Here is a 26,184-nt window from a genome sequence, read left to right as displayed (position 1 = left end):
CGGATGGTGATTTAACCCCAAATAAAATTAAGCAACTTAAGAAGCAGTGTTAGTGTTGCATTAGAATGAAATAAAGCTCTGACATTTGTTTTTATGGTTTTAACATGAAGAGTCAAAATAAAACGTGATTCCACCCACCAGATTTGTTTAATAAATAAATGTGAGCTCTTCTAGAGAAATAATTTCCAATCATCTGAGCTATTAATAAGTGAATTCTCCCTACACTTAATAGTGACAAGAAAGAAATGTCCTTCCATCCCGGTCCTGAGGTTGTCCTTGGCTCTGTGGCCTGTTACACCTGCCTCTTTCCAATGACCAGTTAGGGGAATAGTCCAAATGGAAAAGTTGGAGAAACGCTCCATGAAATCTATCTAATAGACCTCAATGTTGTTGGTCTAAAATGTGTAGCACTGGCTGCCAAGCAGCCAGATGTTGCTGTGAAATGGGCACTAATTCAATAAAAAAATTTTTTTTGAAAACACTAAATTGATGCTGACCTGTGTCACCATCACACGTATAACCTGGGTGTCCTCAGCTACCTCTGGGGTAAATGTTTGCTCCCAAACTTATAAAGGAGGTTGAGAATTTCTCCAAGAAACAGGACTGAATTAAATTGGTCCCTAATTCGATCGCAGAAGACAAGTTACTTCAAATCAGATTTAAATTTCTAGACTGTGCCCAACTCAGCATGAGGAGCTTACGGGCTTGGCACTATTGTTTCTCAACAACAGGGAGTATTAAATCACACACACACAAAAATGGAAGCAGGGGGAGGATGGGGGGCACAGAGGGTACAGTGCCCATTATATATGCAAGTGAACAAGCCAGTAAAGTGGGGAGCTTCACTTCAGGACCATTTTGCAATTTTTAGAAAGAAGGGCTTTGTTGTCCCAATTATAAATTTCTACATGGCAATAAAAGGTAATTAGTCTGATAATAAGATACGAGATTACTTGTAGTATTTTTAAACAATAAGGGCTTTGAGTATTTTAGACCCAGTTGTGATCTGTTTGTCCTAATTTTTTGTCATTTAATTGTCATAACTTGGGCTTTGCACAGGAAGGGAGGACAGCGAGGAAGGAAGGAGGGACAGAAGGAAGGAGAAACACACACCCTATCTGAAGCAAGTGGCTGAAAGTTTTCAAATCAAGTGAAAGCATTGTGTTATCCTTAATGCTGATAAGGAACACTCAGTCTGTGCTATAAGGATATTCTGTACTTTTCAAAATTATATATATATTTTTTTTAACGAGTTGTAGTTTTTTAAAAGTTAGCCATGCACCAAACAGTAGGTTATAGTTTCTTTTCTGCAGTCATTATTTCACTGGGCCACAGTCCATGCAGATTGATTTTAAATCAATGCGTTGGCTCTGTAAGTGGCTATTAACATTAGGAATTATTTTTATAAAAAGAAACCAAAAATAAATCTTGGAATAAAGCTTCAACAACTGACTTAGTCATCACAGGTATTCCAGTCCTGCATGCTGAGAAGAAAGATTATAAATATGAAGCACGGTAGGTTTTCTTCTTTTTTGCAGTCTTTTGTAGAAGACAAAAATGACACCATCATACAGTCACCTAAAAGACTTGACAGGTATTGATTTAAAGCACGATATATCAAGTGGTACTGTAAAAAGGATTTCATGGTCATAAATTTTAATGTCTTCCAATTTTGCACCCTCAGTAACTTGCCAATAACAGCTCTTCTGTATAAAATATTTGCTTCACTCCCACATGACATTAAAGTCTGACGTTCCGTTATTGGGATATATAAGAACCGACAAAAGATAACTTCATACATGGATGTTCATAAATTTCTGAAACTTAGCACATATCTGAAAATTAGCCCCATTACCTAAGGATGGGTACTTGCAAGCCATCCGTGGTTTCAGAGTATTTCTAAATAGTTTATGTTTTTCTCCTCAGTTGTAGTGTCTGTACCAAGAAGTTTCCGTGAAACCTGGCTTTTTACACATCGGTGTAAATTATGTACATAAATTATAAAATTCAGGACTAACAATTAGTACAAAATGACTACCAGAACTGACATCCTTTATTAATAATATTGTAACAACGATTCGATTGCTTAAAATATAATTGCAATACCTACTATTGAAAAAAGCTCTTACTTGTCATCATTGATATTATTTGTTCCCTGAAATTATTTCTCAGTTTTAGTATATACGGTGCTGAAGTGAGCACGATTCGTCAGATAATTTAAAGCAGCTTTATTTGTATAGGGTTTTAATGTTTTATTAGTGTGCTGACAGATCAGAATGAAATAACAACGTGAGAGGGTTCTAATTATGTGACTGTAAGAAAAGGTACTGTTATATTTATTCATTTAAACCCTTTTCCATGAAATACTAAAAAAAATCTTTTTGCAAATAGTGGGATTTTTTCCCTATTCAGTAGAATAATGAGAGTAACAGGAATTGACCATTTTGAAAACCATCAAGGGTGTAATTTGTACTGCCTCAATGTTAAGACAACTATTTCAAAAGCAAAGCAAATTGATATATGGACAAATATATTTGGGAGAGCAAATTATCATTAAGTGCACATTCATTTTTAAAGAACCAAATATGTCCATAATTTTATCATGTAATAAAATATAATCTCATCATTATTATAACATTAAATTATGTTGTATTTTATTAACGTCCTAATTCAATTGCATACTTCCCTGATTGTTAAATTGTTTCTTTTAATGACTTCATGATTTCATAGGACCGTGTGAGCCTTATGTTTGTGTAATGTTTTTACCTAAGATCCTTAAACTTATGAAAGAAGCAGAAAGCTTTTTTAAAGCTATCACTACAAAGGTAACATTTTTTCTGGGGTATCTAAAAATTGATAAAAGAGAGAAATATTGAGTCTTCATTCTATGAGAAAAAAGGGGAAATCTGGTTACATTTTTAGATAGAGAAACTTTCCGTAACTTTTTTACTTAACCATTTTAAAATGGAGTAATCTAGAGACCAAACCACTGTGTTCAAACCTGCCTTCTTTGTCACTGTACTGATTAAAATTTTTTCATTGAAATCTAATTTTCTGTTGGTGGCTAAGTGTCACACTGTATTCATCTAAAAGAAAGAAAATTAAATATATTACGTGATTGTAAGCTGCTATTTGATATTACTATGGCTGTAACATCTGCTTCTTAAAGCTTTATGAAAACCAACAGACTGCTTCTAAAACAAATCGTGGCAGGTGGGATAATGGTACAAAATAAGCAAAAGACAACTTGTAAAATTTGAAAGAGTTAACATATAATTTTTTATACTTTAACTCAAAATAATCACTCTAATTTGCACATATTATCCTTTAAAGTTTCTGCCAAAGGATTAGCCAACAAGCTGCCAGTCTACCCACCTGTAACTAAAAATCAGGGATTATCTGCATGAAGGTGGCATTTCTATAGGATCGGAAACCCAATTATTCCCATTCTTCTAGGTTTCTTATGTGGTATCCTGGAAAAGCCTGCCAGATTGCTGTTCCTTTCTTTTTAAAAAGTTCTAAAATATTAGTTATTTTGCATACAGTCTTTGAGGCATTAGGAGGTTTTCCATGGTTGAGACATTTTGTTTGAACATCTGTTTGTTGTTTTGTGTTTCCGGTGTTATTAATCTTCTTGTAGGTAAGCAGGTGATACACCCTAACCAAATTGCCGTGGTGCAGGAACAGTTTTCTCCTTCTGCTGAAAAAATTAAGTGGGCTGAAGAACTGATTGCTGCCTTTAAAGAACATCAGCAATTAGGAAAGGTAAACGTTTTGTTAATACCTTGGGTGAAACTGGTGTTTAAAATACCGTGGGGAAAAGTACAAAAAATGTATCGTTTGAGTCTTTTCAAAAACCATTGCATCGTAAGGGGTAAGTTATGGGGGAGAGGGGACAGTGAGAAATTCGCTTCAGGTAAATTTGCCCTCCCATGTTTCTGAATATTTCACTAACTGGCCCTCAAGTCTCTCTATAGTTTAGTCTTTTCATAAACTCTATTGGCAGCCTTTGAGGAAATAGAAGTCTGTTTAGTTTTTCTCTACAGACTCCGATGCAATATTCATAGGAAAATAATTTTAGATCAAAGTGAGAGCAAGTTGTAATGAAATAAACACAATTTGATCAAATGGTCCTTGTGGAGAGAAGAAATAACTTCCAAGTTATTTTAATTTGGGGGCAAACATGTACCAAAATCTCCTCCGGTTGAGTCATTCAAGAGGGGAGGCTGTATATGTGTCTGTACCGATTTCTGGACCTGAGATTTGGATAAAACGGAGAGCAAATTAGCGCTGGAGTACGGTTGTTCCTAATTTAGTGCATCATTGAGCCTCGCGTTTCCTGCTCTGTGGGTTTCTGCTATGTAAATATTGCAGTGGTGATGCGCAATCTGTCTCCACTTTGTGCCAGTAACACTTAAATTAGGTGTCGCCTAAAGGAAGACTTTATGCTCCTTGCAGCATTGTCGGTTAATTATCTCAAAGGTTATTTGCAGTAATACTGTTTGACTCTTTTTAAGAGAAGCGGGAGGAGTTGCATTTATAAATCTATCCTAGAGGTAGTATCTGTACTCAGCCTTGTTACTTATGTAAGGAGTGGAGTTTTAATACCTACGACACAAAAGTACTTAGGGGAGAAAGAATGTTGAAACATTACCAAGGTTTTAAATCTTAAACAGTACCCTTACAAAAAAGAAAAAAAGACAAAACTGACTCTGGGTGGTGAACTGGTGACATCAGTGTGAGAGGTACCACTTAACACTTTTCACTGGCAGTAAAAACACCTAAGAATCCCCGGACTTAGAAACGAGGGTAACAGTATTAAGTGGGTCACTCCCTCCCTCACATTATGGATACCTGCCTTCAGCTCTGACCTTGCACACACTCACCCTCACACACTCACAGGCTTGTCTTTGCACAAACCTGCACTTAAAATCCAAAGGCAAATGTATGATGTTGGAAACATCCCGTTTGGACTGACACCAATTTCAGGATAGATAGACTTCTGTGACTTCAAATCAGGAGTGGCTACTGGAGAAACACTGCAGTTTATAGAAAAGTACTTCGAAGCTGACATTGCATTGTATGTTCATTTCTATATCTGGACTCCAAATCCCAGGTGCTCCAGGAATATACATAAATATTTACCTAAGAGAAGAGCCATGTGCTTTTCCATTCATACATGCAAATAACTCCATCCACTCCCTTCTCCTGCCTGTGACTATGCAGACAGTCACTGAATGTTCCACACCTCTCTGTGTGTTTCTTCTGCCAGCTGAGGATATGCATGTAATAAATATTTCCTACCAAAATAATAAACTGAGGCAAGATATGGGTCGCCAAGATGGCAGACCAAGGGGCGTTCCCTGGGTCAAATGGCCTCTGTTCACGATCTACCCTGGGTTTCACGTTGGGTCACATCAGGGGGTACCACTGGCATTGTAGGCAGCTGCAGTGTGCAAGAGGGCACCCTAAATCTCGGTAGCCAGCAAGCAAAATTCAAACTAGACACATACTCTTTTGCTGGCATGTAAGTTCTTGAATGAAAGCAAAAAACAACACTTTGCTGTTTTATCTTAAAAGTGTTGTTCCCAAGCAGAATTGTCCCCAAGTGTCCTTGCCTTTTGATGGTGGCAACTTAAATGTTAAATTCTGAACTGGCTTTTCTTTCTTTATCTTTTTTTTTCTTTTACTAAGAACTGCTCTCTTGTTGGAGTGTAAGTTTTCACAACAGTGTGACAGGACAGCTTTTCTTAACCCAGAGCCGCAGAAATGAGAGCAGAAGGGAGACTTACATTAGGTCATTTCCTCCCTGCCCCATTGCTATGGGCTTGCTTCCTACAGCAAATTCTCCTGGTGCTTTGTCCAGCAAGGTTTAAATGATTCGAGTAATGGGGCTTCCAGTGGGGACATATGGTTATTTTATCCTGTTCGCATGTTTCTTTCACTTTGCCTATAAATTGGCTGGTCACAAAAATTGGGTCTGCAGGTAGGTGACTCTGGGTCTTGAAGGGTCTTGGGGTTTAAATAATGTGCGTTCTGTTTGTAAAGATTTAGTATAAATAGGTTGTTCAATTGTATAAAGTATTGCTTCCAACAAACATCTAATCTGTTTTATTTTGAGTGTGAATCACTGATGAAAACATATACCCTCGGATATTTTGTCCAAAGCACAGGTGACTCTTTCAACTATGAGAAACTGATAGTTCGTGTCCTAGTGAGACAGCTATAAATTTCCAACAGACCTTTTTCTCCCTGGTCCGATGAAAATTTCATTCAAGTAATGTTTTTAAGTAGAAATGACCCAAGAAAGCAAAATTATATATTTTTGCTTTGCTCTACTTCTGCTTAAATTATATTTAAATTCTATTCTGCCAGGAGACCAAAGTCCTAGCTGAAGTTCACAGGTAATGCTGGGTCATTTGTGTTTTCTACAGTAATAATATTTATTCTTGTTCTATAACTATAATAATTATTTTCAAAATTAAAAGCTCTATCTTTTCTTCTGTCCCTTCCAAACAACAAAATTTGTGGGAATCCTTAGATCACAAGTAGATAAATTACTGGAGTTCAGTGTTTGATTTGGTGTCACGAATTTTTTGTTGTTTTATTTTAATTAGAAGTTCTTAGGAAATACAGTCTGATGTCCCCTTGGTCTAATGTCAGGTAAAAAACACTTTACATTAAAAAAATAATAATCTACTTGTATAATCTGTAACCATTTGACATAATGGTACCATTTGGGGCAATGATACTCGTGACTGCTTTGTTTCAGGAAACTATAAATATTTACAGGCTACTAAAGACTTTTGTCTGGCACAGCAGTACCCACTAATAAGAATTAGGCTATAGATTGACAGTAGGGACTCATGCTTATCTTATTAAAATCTGTTGGAAAAAGCTTAAACATTTCATAATACTCTATGCTCCTATTTCAATTCCCATAAGCTAAAATATGTCTAACTTAGTGACATGAGTCATGAGACATATCTGCAATATTAATCAAACTTGAGTCTCCCATCCTTCCAGAAAAATATTTTAGCTTCAAATTATTTGGTAGAAACTGTAGCCAGGATAAATTGCTTTCCATGTGATTTATTTTAAATTTATAAAGGATTTCCTTAAAGGTTAATTTTATTTCTGTTGTCATTTTTCCCGTAACAGTGGCAATTCCCCTATTTGAAAGTTCTCCATTCAGAACTGAATTTAGAATTGCTTATTAAAAATAGGATGTTTTTTAATCAACTAAAAGTTGCATATAGTATAAAAATTGGATAACTGAAATAACATCTCAAGCAAATAGTTTGTCATGTTATATACTATATAACTTACATGTTAAGTATAAATATTTATGTAATATATACATTCATGTATTATGATAGCATATTTTTCATGTCTCGATTATAAACTCAGTGCTAAATTTTTTTCTCTTTTTGTATTCATTTCTTCTTGGGCAAAAATGACAGCTAAAGGAAATGATTGATAGGTAATCCTAGGATATCTTAATATAAGAATTTACCATTTCTTTATAAATGGAGACTCTAACAGAAAAATGTGAAAGAATAGCGAAGTATATTACATGTGATAGATTTTAAAGATGCTTTGCTAGAATACTCCTGTTTCTGAAGTATCCTACCACAAATACGGCTGTGCGTCACTTTCAGTCTTACTCATGTCATGATCATAGGTGCTTCATTTTGTTTGGGAAGGATTTCATTTAACTTCTTCGTTCGTTATTTTTCATTTGTTACAGCTTCGTAAGCTGGCTAAAAATCAAGGAAGGGAAATGTTCCTCTCTAAAATCTAGGTTCAGTTAACAATTATAAAAGTCAAAAACAAGGTCGCCACTTGGCATAACAACTGTAAACATCACTGAAACATTCTAATTTCGCTCGCGAGAAAACGAATGCAAATTAATACATTTACATTAATAAGCAAACCCTCTGCTAGAATATATTGAAAATTTATATCTTAATAAAGACTTTTTTCCCCTCATGTAAGTCTTGTCATCTAGAGAATTACAAAGAATAATCCCCCCTCCCTCCACATACTGAAAGCAAATTATTTTCATAGGTATCTGATTGCGGCTCATACACCTTTCATTTGTGTTTCCAAATGCAGGGCTTTACAAAAGAAATACTGTTTGGGCCAGATGGCCTTCTAGAAGACTCCCTGAGAGAACTCAGAAGTCTCTCTAGCCAAAAATATTGTTTCCGCTTATTCAAGTGCCAGAAATCCCACTGCCACTCTTTCACGCAGATCAAATAAACCATCTAAAGATTTGGTTGTTGTCTTTGTCAGCTGAAAGGGTTGATTCCATTAATAGACAACAGTGTACCCTCCCACACCCATGCGTCCCACCACCCACAGCCTTTCCCCCTTTATTTGTAAGCAGGAATACGAAAATCAGAACTGAGTGATATCTAGTGAAAATGAAAGATGAAGGAACATAACCATAGTTCTGAGATGCGTAGTTATTACATAGTTCCCTTTATTTCCTTGTTCACTTAATATTTTTAGAATTATATGACATAGTTTTGATGTTAGAAACTCAAATTTTTTAAAAAGCTGAGAGTCTGCCAATGAGGACATCAAGATTGATATGATTCACAACAAATTGCAGATTTCTAAACATTTAAATCAAGGCAATACAATTCTGGTGTTGATAGATCCTATTTCATAGTTTTAGTGGCAAATGATTCAATACTAGAGGATAAGAGATTGTATATGTAGGTTAAATCTGATGATTTTTAAAGTTGTTTGCTTCTACCTTAATTTATAGCATGTTCTTAGGGATATTTTAATCAAAATATTTCTATTCTGATTTATATTCTCAAGATTTTTTTTGCTCAATTTCAATTAAAAATATAATTCTTTTAGTTGGATAAAATCTCAGAAATCTTCTAGTTAAGTCCTTTCAGTTTGCAGCTTAATACACTGAGACTCCGTAAGGGTTTAGAAGCTACCTGAGGTCACTCACAGCCAAGGTGGTGATAGAGCCCCAACCAGAATTTAGGGCAAACTTTATAAGATACGAACATAGTTGGCATCAGTGTGGTTTCACTTGGGTCACAGTGAACCCCAGGCTAATGACCAAAACTAGACAGAGCCTTGAAAGTATTCAGTCACAAACAAAATGTGAATTTGGTTAGTTCACATTAGTATCTTTTTCTTATTCATACACTTTTTTTTTTCTTGCCTGAGCAGAAACTGATGAGGAGGGAAAGAGCACAGAGTATCTGTGTGCCTTCCCAGCACTCCCTGCCTGGTTCCCCACATGGCGCCCTCCTTCTCAATTCTGTCCTGCCCCAGAAAGACTTCTCTGCTCTGATCACCGCACACCCCATTCTGTTTTATTAGTCATCTTTCATTCTATCTCCCAGCGTAGATTGGAAACTCTCCGAGCTACACTGGGAGCCTTTGGCAAAGAAGCCGTATCTCGCCTTGAGCCCCGTTTCATCTCGCTCGAAGGACAGGTTCCCAATGTCCTGTTCTCACTCACACCTGTGGTCGCACAAACACACACGGCTATCAGTGTCTTTAATAGCAAGATCCAAATACGGGCCATGAAAGGATGGTTTTACTCCTTCGGTATCTTCTCTCTTCTTTTCCTTGTCGAGTATTTCTCTCTTTTTGTGTGTGTGGGTCTGTCTGTGTGTACTCTATGTATGGGCTTTCCTGTTCCTTCCTCGTTTTTCCTTTCCATGAATTCTTACTTGTTTCCTCTTTTATCTCTTTTTGATTCTCTCTTTTCTTTCCTCTATTTCTTTATCTCTCTTTACCACATCATCTCCACACCCCGCCACCATCCATCCACTGCCTTCTCTCTAACTGATTGTATAAAAAAGTTCAGAGCATTCTTTGAGTTTTTTGTTGTACTTAAGGAATTTTATAAATCTTTTTATATTAAAAGCAGGCAAATGGAATTTTTATTTTAGTAAAAAATATAAATCAAGAATTTCTACAAATCCTTTTTTTAGGTTAGTGGACCTGAATGAAAAAGTAGGCAAATTTCTCACCACCACCCTAGAGGGTAAAGAATTCTGTCTGCTGAGTCAGTACCTCCCCACAGCATCTTGGACAGAAATAGGTTTGCAATATACATTTGTATATACTATTTAGCAAACTAGTTTCTAAGCTTCTGACAGTGCTAAAAAGAAATTCTTGCTGTACTTTTAACAGTTTGTATCATACTGACCTTCTGTTCCCTTCTAGAACTGAAAGAAAATATTTTCATCAGTTATTTCATCATTGTTCATCAGTTATATTTTAATAAGTCTTTACAGTTTAAGTGGCTTTCAGTTAACGTTAATTCATTGAGACGTATTTTCCAAAGAAAGACTGAGCCAAACAGGGTATAAAATAGACGAAGTTTAACATTATTGCTCTTGGTTACAAGCTGCTCTAAAATGACTTCCACTCTCTGCTTTTCTCATAGGCAATACCAGCTTATATATGACATAAAATATTCTAAATTAAATTAAAATGTTTACATGTTGAATTCACTGTTAAAATAAAACTACTGTCAAGTAAGATTTCTGGTTGGAAAAGAATCTGAGATGGAGCTGAGGACTGCAGACCTCTCTACAATTACTAAAAATCACCCCATTGTACACTTAACGATGAGTGAATCTTACAGTATGCAAATTATACGTCAATAAAGCTATAAAAAAATCCAGAAAATTAAGTACAACCTCTAATGTGCTAGAAATGTGGAAACTCCTGTAGATTGCAATACGCTTATACATCCAAGTGCTTCACTTTGGTAGGCAGCTTTCCACGTGGATGCTTGGCCAGGTTTCTCTAATTTCCTTGTCAAAAGGTAATTTAAAATAAAGAGTTGGCCGTCCGCATCTGATCAACCTGCCTGAATATTTTAAAGATACATCTTGCAGCCTACATTTCGTGGGCTCTGAGAGAAGAATTTCAAAACGAAGGCACCTTTGATCTCCCCTATCTGTTTGTGAAATAAGAATGGCTCTGGTCCACTGAGACCCTCCATCTGGGCAAGTAGACGTTCAGGACTGGTCCCATATTAGGATAATTGACCCGAACATTCACCTCTGCTCTCCTCCCTCCTGTCCAGCCGCCTCTGCCTCCTAGCCGGGTTCATCGCGCAAGACTTCCACTGTCTCTTCTTTTCTCCTCCAGCCTCCTAAAACTGGGTAAAGCCCCCAAATAACCTTACCGGAGTATAACACGAGTGTTTCTATTTCCATGCAAGGCTAAAGCTAAGTGATTTCATGCCGCCTTTTTAAAAAGCAGAATGTTAATGATGTCTACTCATTTTACATTCAGTCAGTTTCCACATTCTGGGGAATTTCCTCCTTTTTATATAAACGTACCGGGCCATTTGCCCCTGCTGGCAGTCCTCCCTCTCCTGCTCTCTGCTGCTGGAAACCCCGTCCTGTTTGACTGCCTCCTCCCGCTTTCAGGTCACCTGCTTTTGATTAGTATCTCCTCAGCTGATAGTCTAAGCTTTTGAGTTCTTTTAAGTGTATTTGTTTTCAAATACTGATGCTGTGTCAGATTCTGTCACACCCCTGAGTCTAGTTTCTTAAAGGGACAAATTCAGTCTATCATGGACAGTTTAGAGGGGGCAGGAGCCTTCAGGCATGAGTTGGCCCTACTCATTGCACCCTCCAGAATGTTGATGTCCCTCAGAACTCTCAAAGCTACTCTGAAGTCGTAAAATCCTATTACAATTCAAATACTGTACACCTCACTACACCCTTCTGTGATAAGTGGAATTAAATCCTCTCTGGCCAACAATAGCAGTGGCAGGAATAACAGTGATTGTGGTGGTAGCAGTAGCCATTAGGTCAAGGTGACAGCATTGGCTGGGCTAGTGGCAGCAGGCTCAGAGAAGACAGTCACAACAGTGGTGACAGGAATAGTCATGGTGGCAGCAATGGCAGCTCCCATGTTGCAGGACAGGCCGTCGCCTACATAATTTTACTTAATTCTCAAAACACTTCTCTAAGGGAGGTATTATCATCCCCACTTTACAGGCGAAGAAACTGAGGCTCAGAAAAGTAACATGATTTGCTGTGGATCACACTCAGCTAGGAAAAGGCAAAGCTTGGGTTCCAGGTACAGCTGACCCAAGAGCCCATATTCCTAACCTCTGCACCAAGGTGCCTTCAACGAGAGAACCAAGACTCTTTTTCTGTATGTATCTGTGTGCACCCATCCTGGAGAGTTGCCGATTTCTGTTTGGTGGAAAGTCACAGAAGGGCTGCCTGGACAAGTGATCCTTGGTGTCCTCTTGGGCCACGACTGCCCTGGCTGGTGGAAGTGCCCTGGGGACCACACAGGGCACCGCCTTCCATGCCCCACTGCTGGTTCTGGGCCCTGTGTTCCTACAGAGAGCTGCAGGGGAAAAGATGGAGGAAAGGAGGCAGCATTTCCAGGCTTTTTCACCTTTCAGAAATCGGAAAATAAATCCAATAGGTTGTCCAAGATTCAGGATCCCCAACACCCCATGCCCCTTCTAAAGCCGTGCGTGAGGCAGGGACCGAGATACCTTCCCAAGCAGTTCAGCAGGCCTGAATTGTCACTGCACTCCCCAGATGGTAACTAACCCCCTTCAGATACTCCAACTACTCCATTCTTAGGAATCATTTAAAGGGCTTCCCCGCCAAAGCCCGTGGAATGTCATCTGTCAGAATTCTGACAATCTGTCATTGTCGACCATGTTGAATGACTTCAGTTGAACTTTTAGAAATTTCCGTAGAGCTACATTAGCATCTAAATTTTCTGACCATAGCAGGAATTGGCTATTGAATTTTATTTCAAAATATTATTAAAATATCAATCAAATTATCACTACAATGTAGGTGTTAAAATAAGAAAAACATGTTCTCTACTTCCCAAGTCTTCAGAAAAATTCTTTTACTCCCTTAATGCCAATTTTGAAAGACATCTAGCAAAGGGTTACTGTTACCCAGAGCACATAAAAGGATCAAATGTCACTTCCTGTAATCTTTCTTACAAATGCTTTAGGTTTTCTGAGAACTTAAAACATCATTCACATATTTATTATTGATTTTTTTCTCATTGAAAATATCCTTCAGTATTTCTGATACCATAATAATTATACTGTCAAGTGGAAATTCAGGACGGAAATATATTATAGTTGTTCCCAAATTTGGTTATTGACATTGCATTTCCAGGGCACCTAGGTGGCTCAATTGGTTAAGCGTCTGTCTCTTGATTTTGCCTCGGGTTATGATCTCCTGGTTCTTGAACTGGAGCCCCACGTTGGGCTCTCCACAAATAGCACAGAGCCTGCTTGGGATTCTCTCTCTCCCCCTCTCTGTCTGCCCCTCCTCTGCTCATGTGCACTCTCGCTCTCTCTCTCAAAATAAACATTAATTTTTTAAAAATTTTAATTACATTTTCACATATTTGCTTATTTGCACCTTACCTATAGTCCATTTTTTTCAGCCTCATCCTAAGTAATAATATCTCTGAAATAAGCTTAGATAGCTATGAGTTATTTTTTTATAAATTACATCAAAATTTAAAACTTTAAACATATATTATATAAAAAGTATATATACTAAATTTTTTGTATTTAAATATTTTTCTGTAATTATGTCAGGGACTGCTGTTACCAGTCATACTTTAGGGTACACCACTTAGTGGGAAGAATCTGGGATTTAGGGTAATAAACCTTTAAAAAGGTGAACTAAATCTGAACTGGCTTTTGCATCTGAGAAACAGAAAGTACCATGCCCTCTCTCCTGAAATTGAGAAAATGTCTTTGAAATGTTTTGTAAAATCATAAAGTACTATTCAGTGAAATCTGTTTGGTTTTTTTGGGGTTTTGTTTTTTTTTTTTTTTGGCAATAGGTCTTTCTGGTAAGATTGCACACCTCCAAGTTTTGGCTTGGAAATGAATATTACAGGCTTTCTAAGGACTATGGTTAACTAGAGTATTGGCTACAGTTGCTAGGGAGTCTTCGTATTTCCTCCCCAAGGGAGAATGAACATCCTTCCCCTAACTCCAGCCCCCTCCTCTGGTGCCCAGGTCAACCCCTCTAGGATGGTCCCATTCAGAAACAAAGCTGGACCAGGCCAGCTCTTAGCTTCCCCATTGTTGGTTCCCGAGATCCCCCTTAGAGGGAAAATGCCCAGAATAAAGGAAAGGAACAGGTCATTCAATCTCTTCCTCTCAGGGTCCAAGAAGGAGCAAGTTTGGGGTCTACCAGGGCATGCATCAAGAACAGAGGGATTCCAGTGGTTTCCAGTCCAGCTTCATCAAGCAGAGGCTGTCTTGTGCCTTGTCACATGGAAAGTCAAGCAGCTAATGAGTAACTGAACCAGCGATCATCCCTGTTAATTTTAGGCTGGATTAGGCTTCCTTTCCTTAATGCTCGAGAATCCCATTCAGCCATAGACAGATGCGGTACCTTATACTGTGATCCTCCATTTTGCTTGACCTGTTGAATTACTGGTGACCAGAGGCATGGGAAGCTCTTGCAGAACAGAGAAAGCCAACCCCACCTGTTTGTCTCTACGTGCTGTTCTCAGTTTCCCCCACCCACCCACCCTCTCTTGGTCCTTTGGCATGCCTGACCTTCTAAACCTGACATTTTTTTTAGAGGGAGACAGGAAGTGCATGTGCACAAGCAAGACAGGGATGGAGGGGACAGGGAGAGAGAGAGAGAAAAAATCTCTAGCAGGCTCCATGCTGAACACGATCCCACTACGCAACACTGGGATCATGACCTGAGCTGAAATCAAGAATTGGACACTCAACTGACTGAGCACCCCAAGCACCCAAAACCTGACTTTAAACGTACCTCCATTTTGGTGGCTCTGTTTCTCTGTAGCTCTTCAGTCCTTAAGTGCTTGCTACAAATGTGACAGACTTGTTTGCACTTGAACTGTTAGGTCATTTGCATGAGTTAACCTGACCCCAACTTAACATCACATTTGTTGAGTAAGTCACTGTGTCCTACCAGAGATTCAGCAAATGTTAGCCAAAGGACCAGTGGTGTCACCAGACCAGGGAAAGACCACATGGCACAGAAAGATACTTACAGATGAAGGAGAGGAAATGGGTAAGAGAGATATAGCATCTTCCCATATCACTCTCCCTCAGTCCTCCAACTCAAGCCCCAGAAAAGAGCCAAGCTCCACGCAAAACCATGTTCTGAGTACTGGGTTCTGAGGATTCAAAGGTGTATTGGGCATGGCCCCTTCCCTCAGGAGTCTCACAGCTTAGTGAGAAAGACTGCAGTGTAAACAGGTCATTACAATTAAGTGTGACAAGAGTTGTAATGAGAGGCTGTATAAAGAAAGGAAGGTGAGGGGTACCTGGCTGGCTCAGTCGGTAGAGCGTGTGACTCTTTCTTATTTTTTAAGTGGGCTCTGTACCCCATATGGGGCTTGAACTCATGACCCTAGGATCGAGAATTGCATGCTCAGGGCACCTGGGTGGCTCAATCAGTTAAGCGTCTGACTTTGGCTCAGGTCGTGATCTCACAGTTCATGAGTTCAAGCCCTGCATCGGGCTCTGTGCTGACAGCTCAGAGCCTAGAACCTGCTTCAGATCTCTGTGTCTCCCTCTCTCTCTCCTCCTCTCTCACTCATGCTCTGTCTCTGTCTCTCAAAAATAAATAAACATTAAAGAATTTAAAAAAAAAGAGAGAATTGCATGTTGTACTGACTGAGCCAGCCAGGGGCCTAGAACCTGTGACTTTTAAACTAAAAGTGGTAGGTTTGAGGCCCACATTGGGTATAGAGTTTACTTTAAAAAATTTAAAAAAAAGAAAAAGGAGAGATCAGCCCTACCAGAGAAGTCTAGAAACACTTCATAGACATGACATCTTCTGATATTTTGAAGGATGAGGAGTTTATAAAACAGACAAGGAGAAGTGCTTGGGAGCAGAGAACAGAGCATATGGGAAAGGTAGAGAAGAGGGTGAGTGTGTGGGTGGATGGGCGGTTAGATTGTCAGGAGACAAGGCTGAGAACACAGGCAGGGTCCAGTCTCCTCAGGGGGGGGCCCTGGTAAGGAGATTACTCTTGATTTTGTAAGCCCAGCGGGACCAAAGCAAATGGATGGTCTTGTCCAGTGTATTAGAAAAGTAACAAGATGATCCCAAGTAGGAAGGTGCACCTGCCCAGTAAGTGTCCCAGCAGTCTCTCAGTGAGACCTCCCCGTGGGGCTGTAGGCACCTGGCAACCAAACTAACATCCTTAAAAGGAATGTCATAACTGAGTCATGAGGAGACCAAGACCATACTAGGACCTGGCAAGGGTGATAGGTTGAAAAACCGGAAAGAGAGTGAAACAGTGTCCATCAGAACGCCTCACTGGAGCGTCATCCTCTGCCTCTTTGAGGAGCAGGGAGGAGCAGCTGACTCTGTGAGGGAGGAAGAGCTAATCACAGGCCATGCTGGGTCTCCGATTTGAGCAAATAGAGGCCACAACCAAGATCTTGAAGAAAAATTTCGTAATGGCCAAGGCTGACAAAAGCTTTAGGAATTCACTGGGAACTGCCCTGAGGTAAATATTTCTCTGGGCACTAGGCGTAGAGTCATACAGGTAGAACGCCTCCCTGGGAAAAAAAAAGGACTGTGACAGCTATACTCAAATGTCATCATTTGTGCCAGTGGGGCACCACCATCACTGGAATGTCAGAGGGAGCTCCCTGAATGCTCAGAGATGTTATGTGAAAATAGAGTGAGTAGGAAAAGAATTAGATCAATCTGTGTTTCTAGTAAATTACCCTTTCAGCGCTCTAGAGAAAACATCCTCAAGTGTTCGGTGCCGGAAATCAAAATGTTCGAGTATTTCCTAGAAACGTGATCACTGTTGTCAACACGCCACCACCGTCATCAATACCTTTGCTATCTGACTGTAAGTCAGAGTCTCCCTCATGAAGGACTTCCGGGTCTGGTAAGGTTCATGTTATCTCAGTGGCCGTCTTACCAGCAGGCAGTGACTGAGTTGTTAGAAAAACTACAGCCCAGGACACCCAAGTAGAGCAGTCAGTTAATCCTGATCTGGGCTCAGGGCCTGATCTGATGAGTTCATGAGCTCAAGTCCCGCATCAGGCTATGTGCTAACCGTGCAGACCCTGCTAGAGATTCGGTCTCTCCATCTCTTTGCCCTTCCTCCACTTGTGTGTGTTTTCTCTCTCTCTCTCTCTCTCTCTCTCTCTCTCTCTCTCTCTCTTTCTCTCTCTCAAAATAAATAAGTAAACTTAAAAAAGGAAAAAAAAAAAACTTAGCCCAATAGTAATTTTTTCTTTGCCATGCAGATAACACATATGCTAAGATGATACTCTACTTTCAGGAGCCTGAAACTCTAAACATGTGTGTAGTAAAATGTGCCAAAGTGACTGACCAGTGATTTATTACAACAAATAATAGGTAATCATTGAATAAAAGTCCACTGCATACAGCTTGATTGTGCTTCAGAATCATGAGAGAATTCCTGGCCAACGCTTTACCCACCAGCCTTCTAGCAGGAAATGCGGGACGTGTGCTAGGTACACAATATCCTGTTTGTGTGAGCCGTGCACACTGGCAAACGTGAGCCTGAGCGGATAAGCATGGCAGTGACTTCAGAGCCTCAGATCTCTCTTGCTCTACAACTGTCCTTTTCTCTAATTCTTGGTGCATTTTATGGCACCTGCTTCTTTTCTTTCCTGTCTCCTCCAGCACTCTCCTCCTTGACGGCACGGATCAGATCGTATCCATATCAAAGTGGGCCTACTTTCTTTTTTATAACAATTTGTTTACAGTTTATTTATTTATTTAATTATTTATTTATTTATTTATTTTTGAGAGAGAGAGAGAGAGAATCCCAAGCAGGCTCCGCACTGTCAGCACAGAGCCTGAAGTGGGGCTCAAACCCACAAACCTGAGCCAAAATCAGGGGTTGGACACTTAACCGACTGAGCCACCCAGGTGTCTCAGCCTATTTCTTTTATTTTTTTTAATGTTTGTTTATTTATTTTTGAGAGAGAGAAGAAAACCCAAATGGGGGAAGAGCAGAGAGAGAGGGAGACAGAATCCCAAGCAGGCTCCAGGCTCTGAGCTGTTAGTGCAGAGCCCGATGCAGGGCTTGAACACATGAACCGTGAGATCACAACCTAAGCTGAAGTTGGATGCTTAACTGACTGTGCCACCCAGCCACCCCAGCCTTTTTCTAAGCAGGGGAACTAAAACACAGAACTTCTCCAACTTGATTGTGCCTCAGAATCATGAGAGAATTCTGGCCAACCCTTCACCCACCAGCCTTCTGCATCAAACAATATAGGATCAGTTCCTGTATGTATTTTAACAAGACACGTCCCCTATCATCCCTGTCTGATTCTGATCCCACTGGTCAGAAGAACACTTTTCTATCAGTAAGCCTAAGAGTATAAGCCGGGAGCACATGCTTTGGACCAGCTACAGCTAGCTTTTATTTATTTTTTTAATATAGTTTATTTATTTTCCAGACAGAGACAGAGCATGAGTGAGAGAGGAGCAGGGAGAGAGGGAGACACAGAATCCGAAACAGGCTCCAAGCTCTGAGCTAGCTGTTGGCACAGAGCCCGACGCGGGGCTGGAACCCACGAACAGTGAGATCATGACCTGAGTCAAAGCCAGACGTTTAACTGACTGAGCCACCCAGGTGCCCCTACAGCTAGCTTTTAGTCTAGTCTTATACTCACTGGCCAGAGGGCAGGCATCTATAAGTTTCTTAAGTTCCTTGTTCCCAGCTCCCTGAGTTGTAAAATGAGGATAGAAACGAAACTTAACAGAAATGAAATAGAACGGTGGCTGTGAGGATGGGAGCAAGTTGTTTAATGGAGCCAGAGTTTCAGTTCTGCAGGATGAAACATTTCTGGAGACCTGTTGCAGAGCAATGCAGATATACTTAACACTGCTAAAGTGTATGTTTAAAAATGGTTAAGATGATAAATTTTATGTTATATGTTTTTACCACAATTAAAAAGAAAAGGAAAATTTTAATGGGGTTGCATAAGAGTATCGACCTCACACTGTTGTTATGAGCGGTACCTGAAATAAAGCATGTCAAGTCTCTGGCACCGTCTCTGATGTACCAACTGCTCGAAAAATTACAGCTGTTATTATTGTTGTAGTCGTTAAAGTAGTTATGAATAAGCTACTGTATAAAGGCATTTTCAAACAAATGAGAGTCTGAATCTTCAAGCTGATGGAGGTTTTCTATACTTTTTGAAATAGTGTGCTAATTTCTCAGGAAAGCACTGGGCTGGGAAATGGAGACTTATCTATAATCATTCATTAAGGGCTGTTTCAAACCTTCCCACAGATCCAAGTAACTGTTGACAAACTGCATTCTTCCAAATCCTGACCAACAGACCATTCACATTTCACATGTGGAACCTTATATTTTAAAAAGCCAACCATATTGTAGGTCGATAAGCGAAAGGAGGAGAATATTCGTATTAAGCAAGCTAATTCTTAACACTAAAATCCTCAATTTGCAGAGACGAAGGAAACAAAGCACAAAAATGTTGAACTTTGTTTTTCAGCTTAAGCTTAATGAAGTCAAGCAAAATCTGCCACCGTAAAAGAAATGATCTCCATGAAATATTTTGCATCTTCGATGTGCGTGTGGAACCCAAACAGATTTGGGAAAATGGCATAAACCCAAGGCCGTCATTTTGATTCTCTGTGCATCGTTTTGATTTCATGTGCATCTATTCTAATTTCATCTCTCCAGCCTATTAGTTAAACCTTAGCAGGACAGATGTGCTGTTTTACAGGGCCGTAGTCCACTGGGTAGGCGGATAACCAGGAGGCCTTTGGTCTTCGTCATTTACTCCAATGAGAAAACTAGAATTTGCCTTGTAAAACAGCCTGAGTCCCACACCCTGATTTCACGTGCCATCCTAACCCATGGAACATCCTTGGAACTTCTAACTGAATTCATAAAAAATCATCACGGTTACAGAGATGGCCAAAATTAGCTCTCGGCTGAATGAAATTAGGCAAAAGTCAGTCTGGAGATATAAATAGTAAAAATGAGAGGGTTGGAAAATGACTTCAGGTACAGGATTTGAGACCAACACAGGTGTTCATAGGAATCGGATTCTAAGGCTGAGAAGGTCAGGTACCACTGATTAAACCTCTAATCCCAGTGGCTTTTAAATCTCTCTTGATTGAAAACTAAATTCCAAAGTCATTGCTAAGGATCTCCTGCCACTTTTTAAATCTCCACCCTACATGTAACTCTTGTCATTTGGGGAGATAAGGGTTTCCAGAGAGACCAGAAGAGTTATTCCAGAACTCCTGAATAATGACAACACTGACTGTTCAGAGGTGGTACTTGTGAACTCCAGAAACAGATGGCAGTATATGCAGACAGACCATCAGCAAGGACTACTATTGCCGCAGTCCACCAGCATCCTTGCCAACAGGTGGAAGGAAGGAGACTTAAGAAGAGTTGTGATTGTAAACGGCAAAAAGAAGTGATTAAAAGAACTTAAGTAACCAGCCATTAACTTCAGATTCTGGGCTTACTGCCTTCCGCCCACTTACTCTTTCTTTGTCTGGTACAGTAAAGACACTTCCTCGTTATCTTAATATGGGGGTCTCTGATAAAGGCTTGAGGTTCTGATAACCCAAGTATTAGCTCCAGCTCAAACTCTTCCTAGTCACATGACCTTAGAAAATCACTTCCCTACTCTGGGCCTCAGTTTCCTCATTAGAACAGGACCTAGATCACATGACATACTCAGTAACTATTTGCAGAAGTTTAAAAGAACATGTATCTGAAAAATGGGGATAAACTGGGAGAGCTCGGAGATTCTTTCCACACTCATCATTCAATAGACCTGTGACTCCTTTGCTACAGGCTCATGTGCCTGGTCCTCGTCCTCTCCTGCATGTGCGTACCAACAGAGGAGCCCTTTTTCATTCAGTGCAACCCTACCTCACATTTTCTCATCGCATAATAGCGTTACCCCTCAACTGTGTTACAAGCAGGAACCATTTTGCCACTAACCTGTTCATATAGTTATTTTTTCAAAGAAGATTTGGTTACCAGAGCACGTTACTATTTTTAAAGTTCTATGCGCTATTTCAAAACTATATAAGGAAGTATTTGCATTTTCCTTCCATAGTTTTCTGCCTGATTTCAAGAGTTAAATGAACAGTTTCAAATACCTTCTGTGTGATGCTTTCCCTCTCCATTAAAATGCTGAAGGGCTCCCCCCCATTTAGGAAGAAAAAAGAAATCTTTCCCCTGTAATTTACTTTGGCTTTCTCAAAAGTTGGGTGGGAAAGTCAATATAATTCAGGTGGAATCTAAAATGTCCTTGTTGTACAAGTGCGCACAGAAAGGAAGCCTATAATTTCTGAACATTCTTTTAGGAAGTTTGTATTCTCTGTTTTCCAGGGAGCCTTTACTTTCCAAGGGAGTATGATCGACATGCCATTACTGAAGCAAGCCCAGAACATTGTCACGCTTGCCACATCCATCAAGGAAAAATGATCTGTTAAATGAAGCTCCCATCAGGTGGGCTGAACATATACAGTGGGTTTCTTAAAGACAAACCGTATACTCAAGGCAACTTGTTAGTATGCCAGATTGGAACCTTCCTCCATTTACAGTTCATGGTAATCACGGGTGTGGTTGTGGTTGTTGTTACCTCACTGGCCAGTGATTCCTCTAAAAATGAACTTTCTTCTTTTTGGTTCCAAGCTTATGATTTTATTGCTCATGAATGTGTTGCTCATATGCACTTACGACTTCACAGGGAGATAAATCATGGGGAGAGATGGGCTGAGGGGATGTTAGGTCTTTAATGAAACAGATCTTTCCCGAATACGTATGCTCCATTCACATTTCTCATGTTAGATGTTTCCCATGTCCGTCATTTGTTCACTCAACACTGTAAATAATTTTAAGGCTAGTCTTTTTAAAAAACAAAATAGTAACTACTAAGGGGTTGCGGTTATCTCGTAGAAATCTGATAAAATGAGACGGCACAGCAAAGTTAAGTACCATGTTTGTTCATCCAGATACCTTGTAAAAAATAAATCTTCAAAATTCTTAACCCTCCACCTCCCCAAATGATACACCCATACATACGGGATCTAGGTAAGGACTATGAAAGCCTTCATCCTGGCTGAATGCTTTGGGTCAACGGTGACCAGCAATTAAAAATGTGCAGAAATACAAGACCATCCATTCTCTCCCTTAATTTCCCCATTTAACTGTTTGCCATTGAGCCCATTCCCCCCTGCAAATGTATGGCCGGGACGGGCCCCCTCAGCAATAAACTTGTAGCCTCTAAGAAGACACAATGGGGCAGATCTGGTGCATATGGTCCCCTGCGAGATTTGCATCACATTAGGGATGCTGCTGCAGGTCATATGGGTGGTGTGGTTAACGGGCTTAGTAAAGCTGTTTTGAAGAGGTTAACCCAGCTTGTAGTAAGGGTAAATAAACATAACAACCAGCCATTCTTCCCTATTCAGCATGTGCTCTTATATTGAAGGCTAAAGGGTATTGAAGCTGGGAAGGATCAACTTGTGTTTGCCAGAGGACGCCAATGAAATTTGAAACACCAACAATCAGAGATTTTGTTTCTGCTCCTCATTAAATCATGCGCTTTTGTGTTGAGACTCTGGACGACTGTTCTTTAAGAAATTAACAGAATGGGAAGTTTTAAACTCTACACCAACCTTTTCATGACCTACACAGCAGCAAAGCTGCGTCTCTTAGACAAACACCGCAGGGAAGCCTGTTCTGTTTATTTAAATTTGTAAATAGAAAACAGTTTTTGATTTTCATTTTTTACCTCCTTCTACACCCTTGTTGTTTATTTCCTCCGTGGCCCCTACTGTATGCCCGGACGAGGGGTCTGCTTTGCCCCTGCCTCTTCCAGCTCCTACAGGAAGGCCGAGAGGGAAGTAGAGTTGAAGGTTATATCCAAGGAAGGGCACCATGGAACCCAAGCAAAGTGAGAGCCCCACTCACCAGCTTGCCTCACCCGCCTCCCAGTGCGCTGCAGGAAGGGGGTGCTCTGGTTCTGACAGGCCTGCAGACGGAGCCTGATCCAGGCAGGATGGCTCTGGGGAAACACATTCTTAAAACACCAACTAAAACTCCCAAATTTGGGACCTGAGGAGACAGCTCTTGAACTGAGTGAGTTGGGCTGTGTGTGCTAGGCTAGGGTTCTGACCTGCATTGGGCGGCGCGTCTCCTCTCCTCAGTGCACCCCTCCCTCCGGCCCCTCCTGGGAGCATTGTTACCCTTCGCCTTGGTCATCCTGCGCTGTCCCAGCCTTAGCTGGAGAGGAAGGGAGGCGCGAGCCCCATCCTCCCGTGGAGGCGCCGGAAGGAGGAAGATGGCATCTCAGCCAAGTTGGGAGATGACTGCCGTCCAGCCAACCCGGGCTTCGGGCCCGCAGACAGAGGCAGTGGGCAGAGCGCCCCAGGCGGCGGCACCCATCACCACCCGCAGCGCTGCAGCCGCGCCGGCCTAGGCGGGGAGTCAGGTGCGCACCGGGGAGGCCCGGGACCAGAGGCCCGCTTCAGCCCCTCCCCTCGGAGCACAGGGGACTGCTCAGAAGGCAGAAGGAAGGGGAGACCTCCTCTCTTCCGGACCTGTTGCACACACACACCTCCTCCTCCCAGTGTTCGAACTGCCGCAAACAAAAGAGGAAAATAAAAGCCTCCGTTCAGGCTTCCCTACAGGCAGACCCCACTTCAACCGCCGGTCCTGCCCTGCGTCCTCGCGTGTTGGTGCAGATACCCAGTCTGGGCTCTGACAGGATGAAAGGGCGGACATTCTGCTCTCCACCCCAGTCACACAGGCAAGCCCCAAATCCTACATGCTGGCCTCCTCAGATGGGGGTGCTCAGAGAGCCAAGCCCTCCTTCTCGGGGGACCTCAGATGCCGGGTGAAGGCATCCAGTCCTTGGGAATAGCAGTCCCCTCAGTAAGGTCTAGACGCTGCTAGGCCTCCCGGTCACCAATGGCCCCGTGGGTTCCTAGGTCCCCTGACCATGTTGGACTGACGGGTCACCACACCCTTTAACTGACACCCAAATGTCGCGTTTATCATTTTCCTCATAACCCCGTGGCCTGGTTATGGTAGGATCGTGAGACTAGGACCCATTTGAGCCAGTCTTGAGAGAAGTCTGGACTGAGGTCCTGCTCTGAGCAGAAACCCTACTGAGAGCCCCAGAAGAGGGTTTAGTCGGGGTCAGAGATCTTGGGAAATTCCTCCAGCTAAGAATGGACTACAAGAAGAGGACCTCGCAGCAATCTGATTAATTAAAAACCATACCTGCTTATGTTTTGTGTAGCTCATCACAAGCCGCTTTGCCATATCACCCCCTTGTTATTAATTCTTGGGGGCTAAATTATGGGTAACACTATTAAAACATTATCAGAACTAATGAGAAACAATTACTTAGAAAATGAGCCAGGACAAGATTGAGTTGAGAACATCAGTGGTGATCACCGCAGATTAGTTTAATAAATCATCAGGTGCAAGGCAGAGCTGGCTGTACGTATGCAAAGCCCTGTCATGGGAAAATGAAATTGAGATTTTTTTTTGCATAATTTTTTCATTAATCTCAATAGGACCCGTGTGGTGTAGATTGTTTTATTCCCCTAATACCTTGCCCGAGGGGGGGTGCCCAATAATGTCTTCATTGTTTTACTGAGGTCTTAATGACAATCTGTGACAACCTCATTTTAATGTATAGAGGATTATATCAGTACAATCATGTTTTATTGAAATGGTGAGGGAAACTCTGGTGGGGTCAGGCGCTGTCTGTTAGCACAAGTTGGGATTTTCCCAGGCCTCTGGGTTCAGTTCCCTTCAAATTTCCAGGTATTGAACCACTGGCTGCCCTTAGGTCCTCTCCTCCGGGGACAGGCCGGGAAAAGCTTCCTCGAGAAGACTTCACCACCTCCTATTTGAATTTGAAAGTAGCTCGTTGCTTTGCATAGTTTGCTTCGTAAATGGAACAGACTATGTAGGATTTTTTTTCCTTTTCTACAATATACCTGGTATTAACTATCATTAACACGTTAGCCGTTAATACTTCTGCTTTAGTTCCAGGGGGAAAATGACCTTCACTGGAGACGTTAGATTTTTCTAACAATGTCTTAAGAGGATAAAAAAAGAACACATGCTTTTTATCTTGAAGGATATTCTTTCTGGCTTTATGGTTTCCGTTAATCTTGAAAAGCTAAATGTCTTCCGTTTTTGTTTTTGTTTTGTTTTGTTTTTGTTTTTTACTTCCAGTTTAGAAGACAATTAACAGTACAAAACAGGTTATAAGATTACTAGCAGGGTCTTGTGCATATTAATACCAGCGAAGGGCACCGAACCGGTCTGTCCCCGCAGAGATTACGCCTCAGGCCCCGGGACACCGTACTCCCAGCCCAGAGACCCTCCCCACCGCCAGGTTTCCGCATTGCAATTTAGGGGGAAAGTGGAGGAAAATAATTAACAGAGCTCAACATTTCAGTGTTAAAATCTCAATCTTCCTTTCCGCGCTTTATTTTAAATCGGGATAAGGGGGTTGGAGGGAGGCGCTAACAGCGCACAAAATGGGAAATAAATTACTTTAAAATACCTAACTTAGTGCCTGAAATCTTGCGCGGTGGCGCCGGGCAGCTTTTTGCTGCCTTGTGACGGCGACGGTGGTGTTGCGGGTGGTAGTTTGTTTACATTCCAGCAATTACGTGGCAGCGTATTTCCTTCCGAATCGATAAGAATTGCCAAAAGACAAAAAGAAAGTGATGTGCAGGGAACTGAAATCGTCGTTGGCGCCTTTTGTGGTCGTTTGCTGTCATCGGACTCCGTTTCAGCTAAGCAGACTGAAGCCTGCAGAATTTTTTTATTTAAAAATTTTTTCATTTTCATTTTCTTTTTTTTTTAAACAAATCTCGCAAAAGACCAGAGATTTGTCGCTCGAGCCCTTACTTTTTTAATTTTTTGTAAGCGAATGGCACGGTTTTACTGTTTGCTTTTTCCGACGGGAAGGGCTCGGTGAGCGCGGACAGCGCGCCCCGTCGGAAGGACGTGGGCCCGCGGGGCCGAGACACCCGGAGTCCGCGTCCCCCGCCGCCTGCCCTTCCCGGGGACGGAGGTCGGCGGCTCCGGAGGCACCTCGCGCGCCCTCGGGAGGCTCGCGTCCCTTCCCCGCGGGGCGCGGCCTGG

At 41.2% G+C, this 26,184-nt stretch overlaps 1 protein-coding gene across 3 annotated transcripts in view; it reads left to right on the top strand.

Moving 5' to 3' along the window:
• The window catches only part of CLYBL (citrate lyase beta like), a 253,205-nt gene that overhangs the window by 222,750 nt on the left and 4,271 nt on the right, over positions 1–26,184 (top strand). The window contains exons 7-9 of one of the 3 annotated variants that reach the window (XM_029936484.1): positions 3,641–3,765; positions 21,394–21,513; positions 22,499–22,800. In XM_029936484.1, coding sequence (XP_029792344.1) covers positions 3,641–3,765; positions 21,394–21,489 — 221 coding nt within the window. In that variant the 3' untranslated portion in view covers positions 21,490–21,513; positions 22,499–22,800. Of the gene's footprint in view, positions 1–3,640; positions 3,766–21,393; positions 21,514–22,478; positions 22,801–26,184 lie in introns of those variants that run through there. The other 2 variants (XM_029936485.1, XM_029936486.1) reach the window with 2 other exon arrangements.

The sequence above is a fragment of the Suricata suricatta genome, chromosome 4 (assembly GCF_006229205.1).
Source record: "Suricata suricatta isolate VVHF042 chromosome 4, meerkat_22Aug2017_6uvM2_HiC, whole genome shotgun sequence".
NCBI classification, from domain to species: domain Eukaryota; kingdom Metazoa; phylum Chordata; class Mammalia; order Carnivora; family Herpestidae; genus Suricata; species Suricata suricatta.
This window is presented reverse-complemented; position numbering and strand designations above follow the sequence as displayed.